This window comes from Dryobates pubescens, chromosome 9, assembly GCF_014839835.1.
Source record: "Dryobates pubescens isolate bDryPub1 chromosome 9, bDryPub1.pri, whole genome shotgun sequence".
Lineage (NCBI taxonomy): Eukaryota > Metazoa > Chordata > Aves > Piciformes > Picidae > Dryobates > Dryobates pubescens.
Window position 1 is genome coordinate 38,257,601 of NC_071620.1, and position 17,867 is coordinate 38,275,467.

The following is a 17,867-nucleotide window of genomic DNA, read 5'->3' on the forward strand; positions in this document are numbered from 1 at the left end:
TTGCATTTAAATTACTAATTCAGTTACTCTAAGTTGTTATTAATTTGTTAGCTTTTGAAAACCGTAAAGAATTCAAATGAAGTAATTTCTCTGATGGAAATGACTGTATGATTAACATCTTCTTCTTGAACACATTTTCAAAGACCAGAACAGTTGCAGATCAGGAGTGCCCTGCACTAGAATGATATAAATAATGAAATAAAAGAAGTTAGGGAAAAAACCAACACAAGCTAGAAAAACTCAGGGATCCCATTAAGGAAAATAGGAGTAAGACATGTCTGAAGGCATAGAAAGCCAAAACCCTCATGTCAGACAACCCCATGTCAGACGGCAAGAATTCATTTTTAGTGAACTGTCATGATGCTGGAAATACTTAGAAGCCATTAGGATTATAGACATTCAACCATGGAAGATTACTCTGCTGCATGTTTCTTTATATACAGTGGAAGACTCTGAACGTAATACATTTGAGAAGTTGTCACTTCACAGCATATCACAACAGCCACATAATTCTACTTCAGCAAACACTGTTAGAGTTGTACCTCATCTACTAGTCTTACTAATGCCACCATTATAAAAGTACCACCATACAAACTCAGCTTTTATTTGAAGAAGTTTGTTTGTAGGTTTTAGAATACAAGCACAAGTATTTGTAAATAACTACAACATAATGTTAAATCTTACATTGCAAGGAAAAGCTCTTGAGAAGCTATACTGAAATGCAATCTTCTGCAGAAATGTGTCATCACTTTTAACTCCACAGGGGTATTAATGAAAGCAATACTGGAAATCCTCATTTGTTGATGATATGGCATGCTCTTTAACAAAAAAACATTACCTCTAACACCTTTCTTTGTAACCATTGTTACTGACTTCTAAAATAAATGACCTCATGTCTCTCCCCTCCCTCTCCTTTGTTGTGAAGTTTATGTACCTTAAGAGAAGCAAAGAATTGATAAAGCCAGCTGAAATTTAACTTTATGCTTGACTGAACTGATAACATGAATAACTCATTGCAGTACTTGGTGAAAGGACCTGATACTCCTTAAGAACAGGGCAGGACAATTTTGCTGCAGAAAGCCTAGGCAAAAACAGAACTAAATTGATACTCCTCTACTCAGGATATTCAGGAAAGCAGAGACAGAAATTTAGAGCTCTGAAATGGATTAATCTTTATGCAAGGAAAGGGCATTTCTGAACAATCTCTTTTGCCTTAGGGCAGAAAACTGTTGGGGATTCAAGTGGTCCTCTTGCTTTTTCTAAGGTACTCAAATTTCTACAGCTAGCATTCTGAAAAACAAAATTACTTCAACTTACTTAAAAGAGCTAACAATTTCACACAAGCAGCTAAGCACTAAACAAAGATTTTTCAGAGTAGTGATTTTTAAATGTCTCCATTTTCATGCAGCTCATCTAATACAGCTTAAAACGTTAGATGTGTATCAGGAGTGAGCAGCTTGTCTGTTCAGCTTCAAACGCTACAAATGAAGTTTGCTCAAGGATTTTATTCTATTCACCCCCATTTTTTAGTGACTTCATAAATTATTGAACCAGAGTTTGAGCAGTTAGCTATGAAGAACAGCCTGTGATTTGTGGTACTTAGCGAGTTGAGAGCTACATGAGCAGCAGTCATATTGGGCCAAGTCCAAAAAGCTGAAGAAATAACAAGAATGTTCAGTACTTGCTTTTGTACAAGCAGTATTTTTTCAAACAGTAGTAGAATTTTACATTCTGCATATGAATTATCGCATCAGATTTTGCATACTTCAGTAAGAAGTACTTCAGACAGCACTAGAAAGCTAGTTTTATGAAGGGAAGGCACTTCTCTGAAGTACTTGCTTATGTAGCTTTTCTCAAATTTGGACATATTGTTAGAAGGTTTTGTTGTTTATTTCTTAACTGTCATTTTGAGTTATTCCTCCTTGTAAAGTAAACAGGGAACTCTAGATGTCCTAAATTATGCCCTCTAAAACATGGATGACATCTCATTACATTTGATGGATTTGTGCATACAGTTTGAATCCAACAGAAGAAATTTAAATTCTCTGACAGTAATTACCAGTGAAGCCACTATTAATATGTACATAAAGACCTGAGGCTTCTTAAAGTCCCACTTCTCTCATACAAGTCCTAGGAAGAGGTGACCACATTTACAGTCAGTGAAACGTGTGACATGATGAGAGTGAGAGGTCCCTGCCCATGGCAGGGGGGTTGGAACTGGATGATCCTTGAGGTCTCTTCCAACCCTAACAACTCTGACCTGAACCAGACCTGAAGCTGTTGTTTTGAAGATTCATCTCTAATTTTGACTGCACACAATTTTTATAGAGCTGAGACAAAAAGGCTCTATAAAAAAAAGAAACCAACCAGAAATTGTGAACCTAAGTCTAGACAAATTAAATCCTCAAAAATAATCAAGTGGGGTTTCTTCCCTTCAAGTTCTGATAGGGATAGTATTTTGTTCTGCTAATCACAGACACATAGCCTAGCCAGAAAGCAGTAATGCAGGGACATCTGAGAACACAAATGGTTGAACTGGAGTTTAATTATGAGAATTAACTTTATTAAAAATTGAAAACATAACATTGATCAGATTCTCCAAACAGTAGATGTCAAGGGCAGGTTAGCAATACTAAGTATTTTGAATTATGGAAAGTGAGAGGTTGAGATCACAAACATACCTGTGCACATGATCAGTTTAAGATGTGGCAAAAGATTCAGTTCCTTAGATTGAATGCCAGATGACCTATTTACACCCAAAGCTGTAAGTATTCGAGTCCAACTTAGGCATATTCTTATTCCATGGGAATGGAACAGGTTTTCCATTCTCTGGTTGTGTCACAACAATGAATACTTGGAGGACATTTACTAACCCTAATAAATCCTTCACATTTACTAACCCTAATAAATCCTTCAATACTCAATTTCTCTTAGGACCATTTCAGCACTTAATACATGAATTCAGATCCAAGATTTACTAGTCTTAGAGAAAAAGTTGTTTCCATCCACTAAACTGCAAGCATTAGGGATGCAGATTTTGGAAGTCTTTGTTAAGTACATGATTACCCACTCTGTTAAACAGCAATCTGTGTTAAAAACAAGTAGGTGAGGAAGAAAATGGATGTTTTCTAAATTGCAGTTAGTTCTGCCATGCTCATCGACATCCTGACTAGCTTTCATGACTTCCATCTTTTCAGTTAAGCTTAATTCAATCAAACTTTCCAAGTGACAAGTTCACACTAACACTGCAAAACATATGCTCCTAGGCCAAAATTTTGTTTTAATGCCAGATGGAATGAACTGAACTAACAGATCTGAAATACTGGCATTAATTTCAACCAAGTGCATCTCTAGTTACTTCAAGGAATTTTTGGATTGGCAAAATAAAAAATGTGGTAGCTAGGTCTAATACCATTTGTAGGGGCAAACCAGAAATATGATGGCTTTGGACATGTTTTCATTCAATGCTTTCTAACATTGTCATGGTATAAAAGTATTTCTAACTGGATATGTCTTAACTCACATTTTAAAAGTCATTCTTACTCAGGACCAGTTCCTTTAGTGACTGATGTGCATTTATTCTCTATCCTTTATTTGACATTTGGCTATGGAATTGATATAGAAATCATGTGTTCTGTCCAAACAGTAAAAAAGAAAGATAACAGCATGAGCTGGAAAAAGAAACTACTCAAACCTCACTCTGAGAACTAGCAAAAGAAAAATAGGACTATTAGATACCGTGGCCTCGAGCTTTCACAACAAATTACAATTTTATCTCCTAATCTCTTCATGGGAAGAGTGAATATAGGAAGAAATCAGCAGGATGGACTTCCTGTTATGTTTCAAAGTGTATCTGTGCAGCTAAGAACTATTTCAAAAGCAGGTTTCAGCCAGAATTTGTTCAAAGAAGGAGCTGGATAGGAAAAGCTTTTGAAACCACGGCTGATGAAATTTTTTAATGTGCAAATGAAATACTTAGAAGTTTTCTGAAGTATATTGCTCAGGCAGATGGTTTTAAACAGAACTGAGGTAAAAGATTTTAAGGAATTATAACTGAACCAGAATTTTAAGTAGAAACGATGTATTTTGGAAAACCTCCGAAGGAACACAGAAATGCAATACAAATATCCTGCCACATAATTTGCTTGCCTATTACATATGACAGGAGTCAACTGATATTCTCTAATCTTCAAAAATCTCTATTTTAGGATGTACTTAATTAAATTTAGTATTCAATTTTAGGATATATTGATTTCACACTGGAAGTAATCACTATTTTGCCATTAATGTTCCATCAGAACATTAATCGTTTTACTGGATGTCAATTCTGATTGGTCTTAACTTTCTATGAGCATTTCTAACTCAATTCAGTTACTATAGACAGCTTGAAGCAAGGACCAAAACTAGCTCTTTCAGTAACACTACAGCCAAAAAATATTCAGTAGAAACAGGAAAACTCTACCAAAATTATGGAAAAAGTTAAAATATTCATAAATTGCTTGTTTCTTCCTTGCATTCCAGGGCACAATGCAGGCACTCTTGGCTTCCTTAAACACTTTGTTTAGAAGACTAGCTGTGTATTTACAAGCATGGGTTCATTGAAACTGACTACATCTATTGGAAAAAAGACAATAATTAGATAGTAGTAAGAATCTGAGAGTTTCCATATAAATTGAAGAAGAGCAAGTACATACAGTTCCAAGACCAAAGTACCAAAATACCTGAATTTGCTTCCTGTTTAAGAACTTAACCAGTCCTTTACTTCAGAAACACAGGCCAGGTAAGAAAAGTATTTTCCCAACATTTTTGTTTCTTCTCTCTGGGTTAATACTGGTTGCCATTTCAGACTGACTGAGAGATGAAATTTCAGAATAAAGATCTTTTACAGGATTATGTTTCACCAGTCTTCTTTGCTTAAGAACGTGGCAGTGTTTCTGCTAGGATGAAGCATAGCAGTTCAGAGCAGAGACACAGCAGCTTGCATAATTTCAGCTTTCATAAAGGTAAAGTATGTGAACAAAGGTCACAGGCACGGACAAGCTTTGTGTCCTCACAATATTCAATAGTATTAATTGACAAGAAGTAAACACAGTTCTGCAGCAATTTCCAGAGTGCTTTTGTGGGTTTCTGTGTAGCAGCTGTCAATAACTTAATAGCTGAACTTAGAAAAAAGCCTGGCTTAGAGAAACATGGCTCACACGCAGAAGAGATTATTATAATCACTTCAAATCTAAGATAAAAGCGGTCTCTGCTTTTGATGAGATAATCACAAATTCCAACATTACAAATGCCACAGGCTTCTGAATTCAGGAACAACTTCAAGAGGCAAAACCCCTGTCACTTCTTGGAAACAATCCTATGTGATCAAGAAATCAATTGGGAGAGAAGGAAAGCACAATTATGATTCCAATTAAGCCTTATGAAATGGAGAAAACCCCAACTTTATTCTGGGCTGGGTAATGCTTTTTTTTTGTCTACACATGAGCTATATTTAAGGGACAACTTGCTGCAGATCACTACATCAGAAAGCTACAACCCATGTAGTAGTCACAGAGTCTGTCAGTGGCTGCTGCAGTCACAGACTACCACATACAATATTTCAGCATGTGTTTCAGCTAACCAGTAGTAGTCAGCAGGCAATATCAAGATATTGTTATACTGTCAAAACCTGGCCACAATTTTCAAGTGTACTGCTTGCTTCTACCCTGGTGACATCTGGAAGCATACAGAAGGACATCTAACTGAATATTTACAGTAATTATACCAGAAGTGTCCGAAACGTGATAATATCAAGTGACCATCCCAGTGAAGTCTTGTCATCTTCAGGAATGTTCCTTTAAACACACTTATGAGAGAAACAAGTCAAACAATAAAATTAGCATTCTATGATTCCTAAATCATACCAAACACTTACCTGCTACTCTTTCGTCCGTTTCCCTATTGCCATCATCAGAGTATCTTGCAAAATCTAACGAATCAAGAGTACTGATGCTTCCAGCACGATCTTAGTGGGGAAAGGGGGAGAAAAAAGGGAAAAACAAACAAACAAACAAAAAGATTAAAAAAAGAAAGTCCTGAAGAGATGACTGGATTTGATATTCAAAATTAAAACATCTTGGCATTTCAGAAACTATAAACCAAACACTACTTAAATGGTTTGCAAGACCGAAATTTTATTGCATTTTCTACACATTTCTAAATGTCTAAGTAAAGAGTAAAGAAAATACAGCATTACAGCAAGTTCAGTAAACAAACACTGTAAGAAATCCACCCAGCATTTCTACCCTGCAGACAGTAGACAAGGAACAGTGCAGTGTAGCACTTCCCCTTTTCCACAAGGATCTGGGACCTTGGCTTTGAAATGCAAATGAACGTGCACAAAACACTCAGCCACAAAATATTCTGCAACAAGTTTCAAGCAGTTCTGTTCTCATTTTACAGAAACCTGTAACTGCCCCCAAACCACTATTTCCTTTTCAGAAATATTTTAAGGCATATTTCTCTACACATCTCCTGATGCAGCTATTCACTTCAATACATAGCCAATATAACGTTTCCTAATGGATGCAATTACCCAGCAAAATGGAAGCAAAGCAAATACAATCCATGCTATTGCAGGATTAATCATCACACTCTAGAACTAAATTGGTACTAAAACCAAACTCAACATAAAACAAAACCAAAACAACCCCCAAAACAACCACAACCAAAAAAAAACCCCAAGAAATGCAGTAACCAGCACAAGGTTTTGATTTGACTCTGACATTTTTCATTTCAGGTAAAAAATAAAAGGAAAAAAAAGGGAGAAAACCAAATAAAATGCACTTTTGATGATTTCAGGTCTGAAACATATTTGCTGTTTTATTAGAAAAAACTTGCAAAGATATTACTCAGTGACAGAATCCAAAATTCCTATCACAACTGAACATGCAGAAATTGTATGAAGTAACTTAATATCTTTTCCCTCCTTTGGAAATTAGTTTTTGTTCAGTAACTCAGAAATAAATTTAATTACACTAGGGCTGTTGTCACCTTTATAAAGAACAAATTTCATAAGGCTGTCAAAAACCCTCATATCTGTCAGTGGAAATAGAAACTATTTCATCAGTTGTCAATCAGGTACTGCCATGACCAGCACAAACTTATAAAATCCTCCCTCAATTCCACATTGTGTCAAGAAAAAAAACAGAAGAATTTATTAATGAGTTTCTTTTTTGCGCATTTGAGTGTAACTTCTAAGGTCTTGTGACACCCTCTCTACTAGACTGAAATAAGAACACCTGGAGTGAGACTGAACAAAGCATCTGCACTCAACTGAAAACTAGCCTAAATCTGCCCCCCTCAAGCTTCAATCCATTCCCTCTCATCCTATCTCTATGAGCCCTTGTAAAAAGTCCCTTCCTGGCTTTCTTGTAGATCCCACTCAGGTACTGGAAGGCTGCTATAAGGTCTCCCCATAGTCTTCTCTGCTCCAGGCTGAACAACCCCAACTCTCAGCCTGTCCTCTTAGAGAAGGCACTCCAGCCCTCTTACCAGTCAACTTTCATGGCCCTCTTCTGGACTTTAGACTCGATATTAGGAAGAAATTCTTTACTTTGAGGGTGGTGAGACACTGGAACAGGCTGCCTAGGGAGGTCACAGTTCTTCCTGCTCCCTGGAGGTGGTCAAGTCCAGGCTAGAGGAGGTCTTGAGCAGCCTGGTCTAGTGGAAGGTGTCTCTGCCAATGGCAGGGAAGTTAGAACTAGGTGATCTTCAAGGTCCCTTTCAGCCCAAATCATTCTATGAATCTATGAATACTAAGTTTGCCAACTGTAGCCAAATTACACAGGAAAAAAATTAAAGTGCCTGGCAAGCCTAACTTGCCTTTAGTAGGGACATGAATTATATAATAGTATACAGTTTCCCATAATTATGCTTTGTCACCCAGGCAATGAAACAGCTTCTCATTGAGTCTCTAGTCACTATTTAGTTTTAAAACTCACTGCTCATCTGCAGGTGCTGGTCTTATCTATTGCATTTTTGCCAAAAGCTAATGTAATAATTTTCTCTAAGCTTTTCTGTAGCACTTAGCAGCACAGTACAAACTCTTCTTTTGATAGCATCTTTGCAAAATGGGACTGTTACAAAAATAAAACAGATTTTATATGTAGGAAACCATATACAGAGTGATTAAGTTCAGTTCAGAAGTAAGTAAAAATTCTGCATACATAGCAGCCTAAGTCTTCAGACAACATTCAAATACAGATCTCAATGAAAAGCTGACACTTGAGAACAGTGACCCAGTCTCATATATAGCACAGCTATGGCAAAAGCAGCAATACAACTCTGTTTCTTCCTGTAGTCTTGCCACATTCACAGATCAATTTTCCATTTCCTATATGAAGCAGGTTAATATTAGAGAAACAATGCTCCAATTTTCAGGCAAGCTAAACCACATTATAAGTATTAAAGCATGCAAAGCTTGCATATGACTGGTGACACACTTCAGAGACAGAGAAAGGCAAATTGAATCATAAAGCAAACTCATTTGCCAAAGCAGCCACAAACTTCTTGAAAAAACCAGCTACCTAGAAAAAAGCATGAGGTAATCAGATTCTCTATTAGCATGCACACAGCTGAAGCCATTTAAGGTCACACCAGCAGCTGTGTATCCCACGATTCACCGTTCCCAGCCAGTGAACATCAATCTGGTTTACAACCTTAATGGTCCTTATAGAAATTAAATAAAATTAAGGGATGATTCTAACACCCAGAAAGTATCTACACACACAGCAGCAATTTGTGGGGTTGCAGCTCATTCACCATTCAGATTTCTCCCTATCATTACTGTGTTCATGAAAATAGGAAACATTGACACACTATTTACACACAGGTTGGCATTACAGAGACATAAATATATGAATTCAGATTACTTAAATCGAATTAAGATGTGCTGAGGAACACCAGCTTCATTTCTCTCTCCCAGGAATGCTGATCCCCCTTCCCATTACAAAAATACTGCCCCATGTATCATCATCCCCCAAGCATGCTGTCATTACTAAACCAAAGTAATTTGGGTGCTAGAAGTCATGAAGGTGAAGTTGAAAATGAAAACTGCCTGTCTTTATGCGTTGCGTGGGCAGAAGCTCGATCTACACAGTGAACTCTCTGCAGATATCAAACTCAAAGCTGAAGGAATTGAAACAGTAAGAGACAACTATACACACACAAGCTGAACGCTGTCTTGGCAGTGGAGTGTTCCAGTTGGTGATACATATCGCAGAACTCAACCAAGTTAGGCAATTATGGCTTCCATAATGCAACGCAAACTAAATGGTTAGCTTGAATAATGTAACAAGACTTCTACCACCACTTTGCTTATGTGATGTGACTACAGAAGTTGTTCCTGCTGCTAAAGCAAGAGGACACCAGTGCTGAAGCACTTCAGCTAAGGCATCTGCTGGCCCAAGTGGCTCCACAGGCATCAATGAATCATCAGTATTCAGGTTATACCACGTGCCAAGTGCCAGCTACGGGGAATGCCCAGTCACAGACACTGCTGCACTGCTACAGCTGCCACTGAAGAAGACATTTCAAGCAGTGGGAAAGGAAGCTATGTGGGAGCTACTCCCTCTGCCTTCAGTCCCACAAAAGCTACTTGCTTCTGCTACCCACCTAGAAAGACATGCTTCCACCAAAGCCAGGCTGGGCGAGATCTGAATGGCAGCGCCACCCCTCTGCACTCATATTGCAAAGCTTGTAGTGCCACACAGCCCTGCCCTGCCCTGCCTGCTGTGGCTACACTACAGTTGCTGACAGAAGCACAGATGCAGTGGGGCTGTGGCTGAGGGGACAGCAAGCAGCAAAGGAACCTGCTGCTTCTATCAAATGCCAAGGCAGCACTAGTGACCTGGATCTCACCCCACCAGTAACAGGCAAGATGAATCTTGGAGCTGTTGTTGAACAGCGTATTGAAGTCTCTCAAGGAACAGAGCCAAGCACCACACAGGAACTTAGTGGGTTTAAACAGCAAAGAAGGACTTCTGATAGAGCTATCTTATCAGCCATGGGATAACAAGGTGAGAAAACTGAATGAGACAACTAAGTGCTTGCCAGGCACAGCTGTGCTGAAGACTGAACAGCGGCAGGCCTGCCCCATCGCTTCACCTACCTAGATCATCACCATAGGGGTAACTAACTGTTGCCCCTCACTGTACCACTGTCTCTGTAGTCAGTTATCAGTGGACATTTATCTCCTAAGACTACCACCATCATCCAGAAAATGATGCAATAACATCTTATAACCTCAAATTTTATGCTTCCATAAAGGATACAACTGTTTAGTGAAGGATCAGAAGGTGAAAATGGTACCTCCCTGATGGCAATGCAATGGCCTCATTTCCCAGGAAAACAAGCAGGGCTGTTTAAAGGAGAGGAATCAGCAAGGGAAGGGCTGTGCTCAGGCAAGTAGCTCACCTGAGGAATGTGAAATCACTATTTTTCTGAAGTACAAATCACTGCACTCCAGGACACTGAGTGCAAGTATTTCAACTAAAGCATTTCAACAGCAGCAGGAGGGTTGGACTAGATGATCTCCAGAGGTCCCATGACTCCACGAGTCTGTGATTCAGAAAAGAGAACTACTTTCTGAACTGAGAGAGGAAAAGAAAGTATTTTGTTGTTGTTGTTGGAAGAACAATGTAGGTTTCTCAATTGAATTTTTGTAACTAACAATCTTAGGTTGAAGCTATTTGGTGAAGAATAATCAAAGCAGAATCTAGCAGGGGGAAACTGCTGAAAGGGAGTACACTTTGGCTGAGTTTTGTTTCTTTTCTAGAAAAACAACCCAGCACAACAGCTGTGACACAGGAAAGCCATTCTGCTGTTCTTACCAACTGCCTCTTGTGCATGGATTTTACACTTCTTCTGTATTCCAAATCAAAACACTTTTCTTTCTCATCAGCAATTTTTTTTTTGCTAAAGGCTTTCCTAGTGAATAGTGGAAAAAAACAAAAACCCTGCTGCCAGTTTAATGTTTCAGCAATGGTAAAACAACATAATAAGAAGAGTTTTGACAAGCAGGTAAAAACGACTGCAGCAATTGTGTCACTGCAGTATGGAAAAAGAGATTGCCACAGGTATACAGAAAACAAGTTAAACAGGCTTAGGCTTTTCGTAGCTCATACCAGTGAAATGCCAGGAGCCAGACCAGGATAGCAAAGGAGACCTTGTGCATAGTTCCTGCCTCTTACCTCTACCACTGGAAAAGAATTAACAAAATCAAAAACCTAAGATCAATATTTGATACTTAGAGCTAAGAAGTTTTAATTCCTTGTTGAAATATACAACATGTTTAATTTCAGAGAAAAGGAATTTTCATTAATTTCTTATTCCCAGAACTGTCACCTCTATGATATGCAGGTTTCTGCTAACAAACGCTATTTCCTAGGCAAATTCCATAGACAAAACCAACTTCATAGCCAGCAGGAGTAGGGAAATGATTGTGCCCCTGTATTCAGCACTGGTGAGGCTCCTCCAACACTGTGTTCATTTGGGCCTCTCACTACAAGAAGGTGGTTGAGGTGCTGAAGCATGCCCAGAGAAGGGCAACAAAGGCTGGTGAACGGTCTAGAGAACAAGCCTTATGAGGAGTGTCTGAGGGAACTGGGATTGTTCAGTATGGAGAAGATGAAGCTGAGGGGAGATCTCACTGCTGCCTACAAGTCCCTGACAGGAGGCTGGAAGGAAGTGGTGGTCAGTCTTTCTTCTCAAGTATCAGGTGCTACATTTAAAACTTGTGATGTTTCAACTTGTTCCAAGCTTACCAATGCCAGATCAGCCAGCAAAGCAAACTTGATCCATGGCAGCAGATACCTGATCTAGTCTAAAATCTTTACAGTAGAAACAGACTTCTGTTTCACTTTTTAAGCCAATTTGAACTTGCAGAATATAGAATACATAGAATAAACCAGGTTGGAAGAGACCTTCAAGATCATTGCGTCCAACCCATCAACCAATCCAACACCACCTAAACAACTAACCCACGGCACCAAGCACCCCGTCAAGTCTTCTCCTGAAAACCTCCAATGATGGCGACTCCACCACCTCCCCAGGCAGCCCATTCCAATGGGCAATCACTCTTTCTGTATAGAACTTTTTCCTAACATCTAGCCTGAACCTCCCCTGGTGCAGCCTGAGACTGTGTCCTCTTGTTCTGGTACTGGCTGCCTGGGAGAAGAGACCAACATCCGTCTGTCTACAACCTCCCTTCAGGTAGTTGTAGAGAGTAATAAGGTCACCCCTGAGCCACCTCCTTTCCAGGCTAAGCAACCCCAGCTCCCTCAGCCTCTCCTCGTAGGGCTTGTGTTCCAAACCCCTCACCAACTTTGTTGCCCTTCTCTGGACTCGTTCCAGCAAGTCAACATCCTTCCTAAACTGAGGGGCCCAGAACTGGACACAGTACTCGAGGTGCAGCCTAACCAGTGCAGTGTACAGGGGCAGAATGACCTCCCTGCTCCTGCTGGCCACACTGTTCCTGATGCAGGCCAGGATGCCATTGGCCCTCTTAGCTGCCTGGGCACACTGCAGGCTCATGTTCAGTCTACCGTCAACCAGCACCCCCAGGTCCCTCTCTGCCTGACTGCTCTCCAGCCACTCTGACCCCAGCCTGTAGCTCTAAACTTTAACAGATCAACATATTCCACTCCACCGTGGTAACTCTGAGATGGTACTATTTAGTTAAAGACATTAATTGCATCAGGCACTAAATTGTAAGCACATCATCCTTGATTTGCCCCTTGCTCTGTGCCAGATGTTTTCAGTCAGTGAGACCTATTGGATATTCAGTTTGTATGTTCTGAAAATAAGTCCTTGGACCATCAAATGAAAAGGATACTAAAGCTACTAGAACAAAACAAACTTTCGGGCTGCCAGAGCAATTCACTTCGAAATTACCTGGAACTGGGCAACCCAAACCAGAGTGAAAACAGGTGATCCATACATTTACCTTCTTCCTATTAGTAACAACCCATACAAATTCATAGCATATGAAGGTAAAAAACCTAAAGCTGCCAGAAGAAAACTAGCCTACACTTACTGGCCAAAAACAACAGGAAAAAACACAGTGGAAGGTGTCCCAGGTGGCAGGGGGGTTGGGACTAGATGGTCCTTGGGGTCTCTTTCAACCCTGACAATTTTGTCATTCTGTGAATTTCAAAGGCTACAAGCAAAACCAGAGAGATCTTTCACAATATCTGAAAGAAAGTAAAAGAATGCCCAAAGCATATGAAGAAGCAGCAATGCTTTCTATTTCTGTACTCACAGACTAGCTTAAAAATAACTGAAATTGAGTCCCCAGAAAGGTACAAACAACTTTATTTTGGAAATTCATCGAAACAAATAATTTCCTGAAAAGCACAGATGTAACATAAATGTTCAAGCCCCTTGTTTATGATTTTCTTTAAAAGTATCTCAAACTTTCAAAACTTCTGTAGCCATAAACTAAATTTAATTTATTTTTCTTTAAGACTAAATCTAGGTCTAACAGTGTAAGCTACACCCTTTTAGGAAAGGGCATTTGCCAAGCATTACCAATCAAAGGGCATTTTATCAATCACATGGTGGGGGGAAAAAGGTTTCTTCATCCACTATGCTCAAGCTTGAATTATGATCATATGGAATGGGTTGTCCAGGGAGGTGGTTGAGGCCTCATCACTGGAGGTGTTTAAGCCCAGGCTGGATGAGGCTCTGGCCAGCCTGATCTAGTGTGGGGTGTCCCAGCCCATGGCAGGGGGGTTGGATCTAGATGATCCTTGTGGTCCCTTCCAACCCTGACTGATACTATGATACATAGGAAAACATTTGAGGTTCAGGAGCAGGGATGAGATGCATGCCACAGTTTCATTCCTAAATTTCAAGTGCCTCAATTTATAGTGTGCTTTTTTATGCAAAGATGATAAGGAATGGAATATAAATTCAACTTTGATGGGTAGGTGATAACCAAAGCCTTGCATATCATCTCGAATACTGCTTGAAGGAGGGATTTCCACACTGTACCACTCACTAGAGCAGCATAGAAACGTGGTATCAAAACAGCCTCCTAGATGTGCAGCTACTGCTTTTGAAGTCAATGGACAAAGCTGTCATAGAAGCTTGGGAAGCTCTAGCAGAGATGTGGGACATGAAGGATGACTGTACACAGGTGCTGTGCACCTAAAGAAAAGAGTACTGACTCCTTGACAAAATGAAATTGCTTCAAATTAGAAGAGCAAAGGTGCAGGGCACAATATGCATTTCAATGTTGCTCATTAAAATGTATTTTAATCTCTGTTCACAGATGTGACATCACTGCTGGTGGAAAATGGAAAGATGTTTTTGCAAAAAGCTAAGAAATCCTAGTCATCTGACTACCATTTGCTTCTGTAACCAAGTGCTCTGAAGCATGGTTTAAAGACAAAACAGCTTCTAAGTCACTAGCTGATCACATGATGCCAGTTGTTTAAATCCCATGATATTCCATTAAAATCTCTTTATAGCAGCCTATGACGAGGCAAGAAAAAACCCCCAAAGAAATTCCATCGTGTATTTATAGTTCAGCTTGCCTAAAAGGCTTCTGAGAAGTGCCAATGAACACTTGCACTGAAATTCTCCCCTTCTGTATAGGAACACTTGGTACAAAAGCTTTCCATTGCTCTGTGGAAATCCTCAGGCAGCATTCCAAACATACTTCACATTCAATAAGAATTGCCAGTCACACTTTGTCTTCATCAGCTCAAATTACCAAAAACTTCAGTGTAAAACCACAGAAATTCATCTCACTTGGGGGCAGGGAAGAGCAGGTGCAAAGCCAGTGCTGAGAAGAAATTCTGACTTTAGATATCAACACAAATAAAGATGTTGAGGTTTGGTTTTTTATTCATCTGAATAGAAAAGAACAGAATTAACCAGGTTGGAAGAGACCTTTGAGATCATCGAGTCCAACCTCTCATCCAACACCATCTAATCAACTAAACCACGGCACCAAGCACCCCAGCCAGTCCCTTCCTAAACACCTCCAGTGATGGTGACTCCACCACCTCCCTGGGCAGGCCACTCCAATGGCCAATCACTCTCTCTATGAAGAGCTTCTTCCTAACCTCCAGCCTAAACCTCCCCTGGTGCAGCTTGAGACTGTGTCCTCTTGTTCTGGTGCTGGTTGCCAGGGAGAAGAGACCAATCCCCACCTGACCATGTTAAGAACTGTTCTTCACTAAAGCATAAAATTAAGCGACCTTAAAATTACAATCATGCCAAACTCCACTACTTTCTGCATCATTTCTACAAAGAAAACTCTTGGTTTATTCTTAAATGCCTTTTGGCATGTGAAAGAGAGAGAAGCTACCTGCACTACTCTTACATACACTCTCTGAAAGTCCCCATGTGAGGATCCGCGAATGTGGGGACAACAGAATGGAGCTCTCGGCAAAACTGAACTGGTTTTGACTAACTTAGGATGTGATTCAGACTTACTGTTGGCTTAGTCCTCTACCCAAATCCAGCAACACCAGACAGTTAAGAGAGAAGTAAAAAGAACGCTTCAAAGACCATCTAATTGTCAGCCCATCAGAGTCCTCTGCAGTGTGGTTTTTAACATTTGGAAACTGGCATAAATTCAGAGGCATAAGACTATCAGCTCTTGTTGACATGAACCAGAATCAGGTAGAACAGCACTGTCACAATTGCTGGCACAATGCTAGACTCCAGACTGCAAGAAAATCTGATGGCAATTAAGTTAAAAAAAAATAATAAATCTACCAGAGCTATACAAAAATATTTTTGGTTATTGTTCTGGATCTGTCACCTTTCAAAGTCACTCAGTGTGAACTACCTTGATGAGACAAAAAACCCCAGGTTTGACAAGCACAATCTAGATAACAGATTTCAATGCACAACTTTAAAAGTCAAGTGGCTGGGCAGCTTCTCTCTTAAGTTACATCCCACAAGCTACCTCCTTTTTTACAGCTCTACCCTTCGTGACAGTAACATTTAATTAGACACACAAGCAGCTGTATTCTAAGTCACCTGCTCTACTACTATATCTCAGAACTTCTAGGGCCATCTCTGTGGTCATTTTCCAGTATCTGCACTATATGAACCCAGTCTATTTACTACTCCCCAATTCCAAATCTCAAAATGGTTAGCTATAGACTGCAGGCACTTGGTAAACGTGCCACCATTAATTACAGGAAACACTGCATTAGTGGTGTATGACTTGTGAAACTCAGACCTATCCTTGGATGGCTTAGCCACTCCAATGCATCAGAAGAAATAACATGCTGGTTCCTGACACCCCATTTTTGACAAGTTTAGACTTTATATATAGCAGCCATAGCTTAACACTTAACTCTTTCCCCTAGCAGCACACGACTAATCCTTTGACAGTAAACACTACAGAAGGAACAAGATATCCTGAGTCAGATAAAAAGTACGGTTAACAGTTCCAATCCTCACCTTTCTTCTACATTTGGCACACACATAACCTTCACAAAAGACTAGGGCTCGAGAAGACACGTGAGTAGGACCTAGGTAACACCGGCCCTGGCAGCCTTTCTTCACAACCCCCTTGCTACCCGGCTCTTACAGCCTCCCTAGCCCCGCACGCAGGTCACAGAAAGCAGGATGCGACGCACAACGCCTTGCCCGGCCCGGCCGTCCAGCTTCCCTAGCGACACGCACCGGCAAGTGCCGCACCGTGAAGCATCCCCGCCCAGCTCCGTGCGCCCAGCCACAGCTGCCATCACTCCCCTGAGCCCCTCACCGCTCAGCCCGTCGCCCCCAACCCTCCTCCCCATCCTCAGAGACAGGGTCACTTACTGAGCTGCCCAGACCCGGGTTCCCTGCCGCTTGCTCCCCCGAGCACACTGCCGCCGCCCAGGCTGCCGAGGGCCCCGCCGGTGGGCGGTGTGCTGCTCTGGCGCTCAAAGTTGCCCGGGTTGGAGAAGAAATCGCGGAGCCGAGGCAGCTCCCGGCCGCTCTCCAGCAACTCCGTGTGCAGCTCCAGCGCCGTCAGCAAGAACTGGTCCCGCAGAAGCTGCGCCGCTATCGCGTCCATCGGCACCCGCGGCGGCTCCCCCGCGCCGGGGGCCGCGCCGGCACCGCCGCCCGCCCCCGCATCGCTGCCGCCATCGACCGACACCGCCGTACGCAAACCCGGCAGCTCCTCAGGGCTCCCCGCAGATGCCGTCTCCGGATGATGCTGCGGGTACGCCGGGCCGCCCGGCTCGTTGCTGCTGCTGCTGCCGCCGCCGGGCCTAGACTCTTCTAGCTCGTCATCCTCAGAGTCGCTGAGGAAGGGGTTCACACTACTGCCCCCGCCCGCCGCCGCCATCTTACAGCCCGACAGGGCGCGACCGCTGCCAAGGCGCCACCTCGGCACAGCCGTGTGGAACCGCCACTGCAGCAGCCACTTCTGGCGTGGCCGGCGCCGCTGTCAGCCCCCTTCGCTGCCGCGGGCGCTGCCGCCAGCAGAAACAGCGACTCCCTTCCCGCCGCCTCCTCAGCCACCTCCGGCCGGTCCCACTACCGCTTCCGGATCCCAACTCTCGCGAGAGCTTCCTCAACCAACCGCGAGCAGTGCCCTGGCGGTCAGGCCCTTCTGCCGGCCTCGGACCTGCCCCCTCTGCGCCGCGGACGGGCGCGAGGCGGGACCGGAGGGAACAGGAGGTGCCCAGCTGGGGGGGCGGAGCTTGCAGGGCACGCCTGGTCGGGGGCGTGTCCAGACGGAAACGGAAACGGAAGTGGAAGAGGAAGCGGAAGCGGAAGGTGGCTGTGCCCGGCCGGGGAGATGTGTGAGTGGTGGCGCGTGCGCAGTGGTCGTTACCGCGGGGCGGGGGGGCTGCCGAGGCGGTTCC

At 42.1% G+C, this 17,867-nt stretch overlaps 1 protein-coding gene across 4 annotated transcripts in view; it reads right to left on the minus strand.

The window, feature by feature from the left end:
* The window catches only part of RELCH (RAB11 binding and LisH domain, coiled-coil and HEAT repeat containing), a 68,640-nt gene extending 51,064 nt beyond the window's left edge, over positions 1 to 17,576 (minus strand). For 2 of the 4 annotated variants that reach the window (XM_054164035.1, XM_054164034.1), the window contains exons 1-2: positions 16,831 to 17,573; positions 5,915 to 6,004 (exon numbers count right to left, since the gene is read on the minus strand). In XM_054164035.1, the coding sequence (XP_054020010.1) occupies positions 5,915 to 6,004; positions 16,831 to 17,344 (604 nt within the window). In that variant the 5' untranslated portion in view covers positions 17,345 to 17,573. Of the gene's footprint in view, positions 1 to 5,914; positions 6,005 to 16,830 lie in introns of all 4 variants that reach the window. The other 2 variants (XM_054164037.1, XM_054164036.1) reach the window with 2 other exon arrangements.
* Between the last annotated feature and the right edge of the window lie 291 nt (positions 17,577 to 17,867).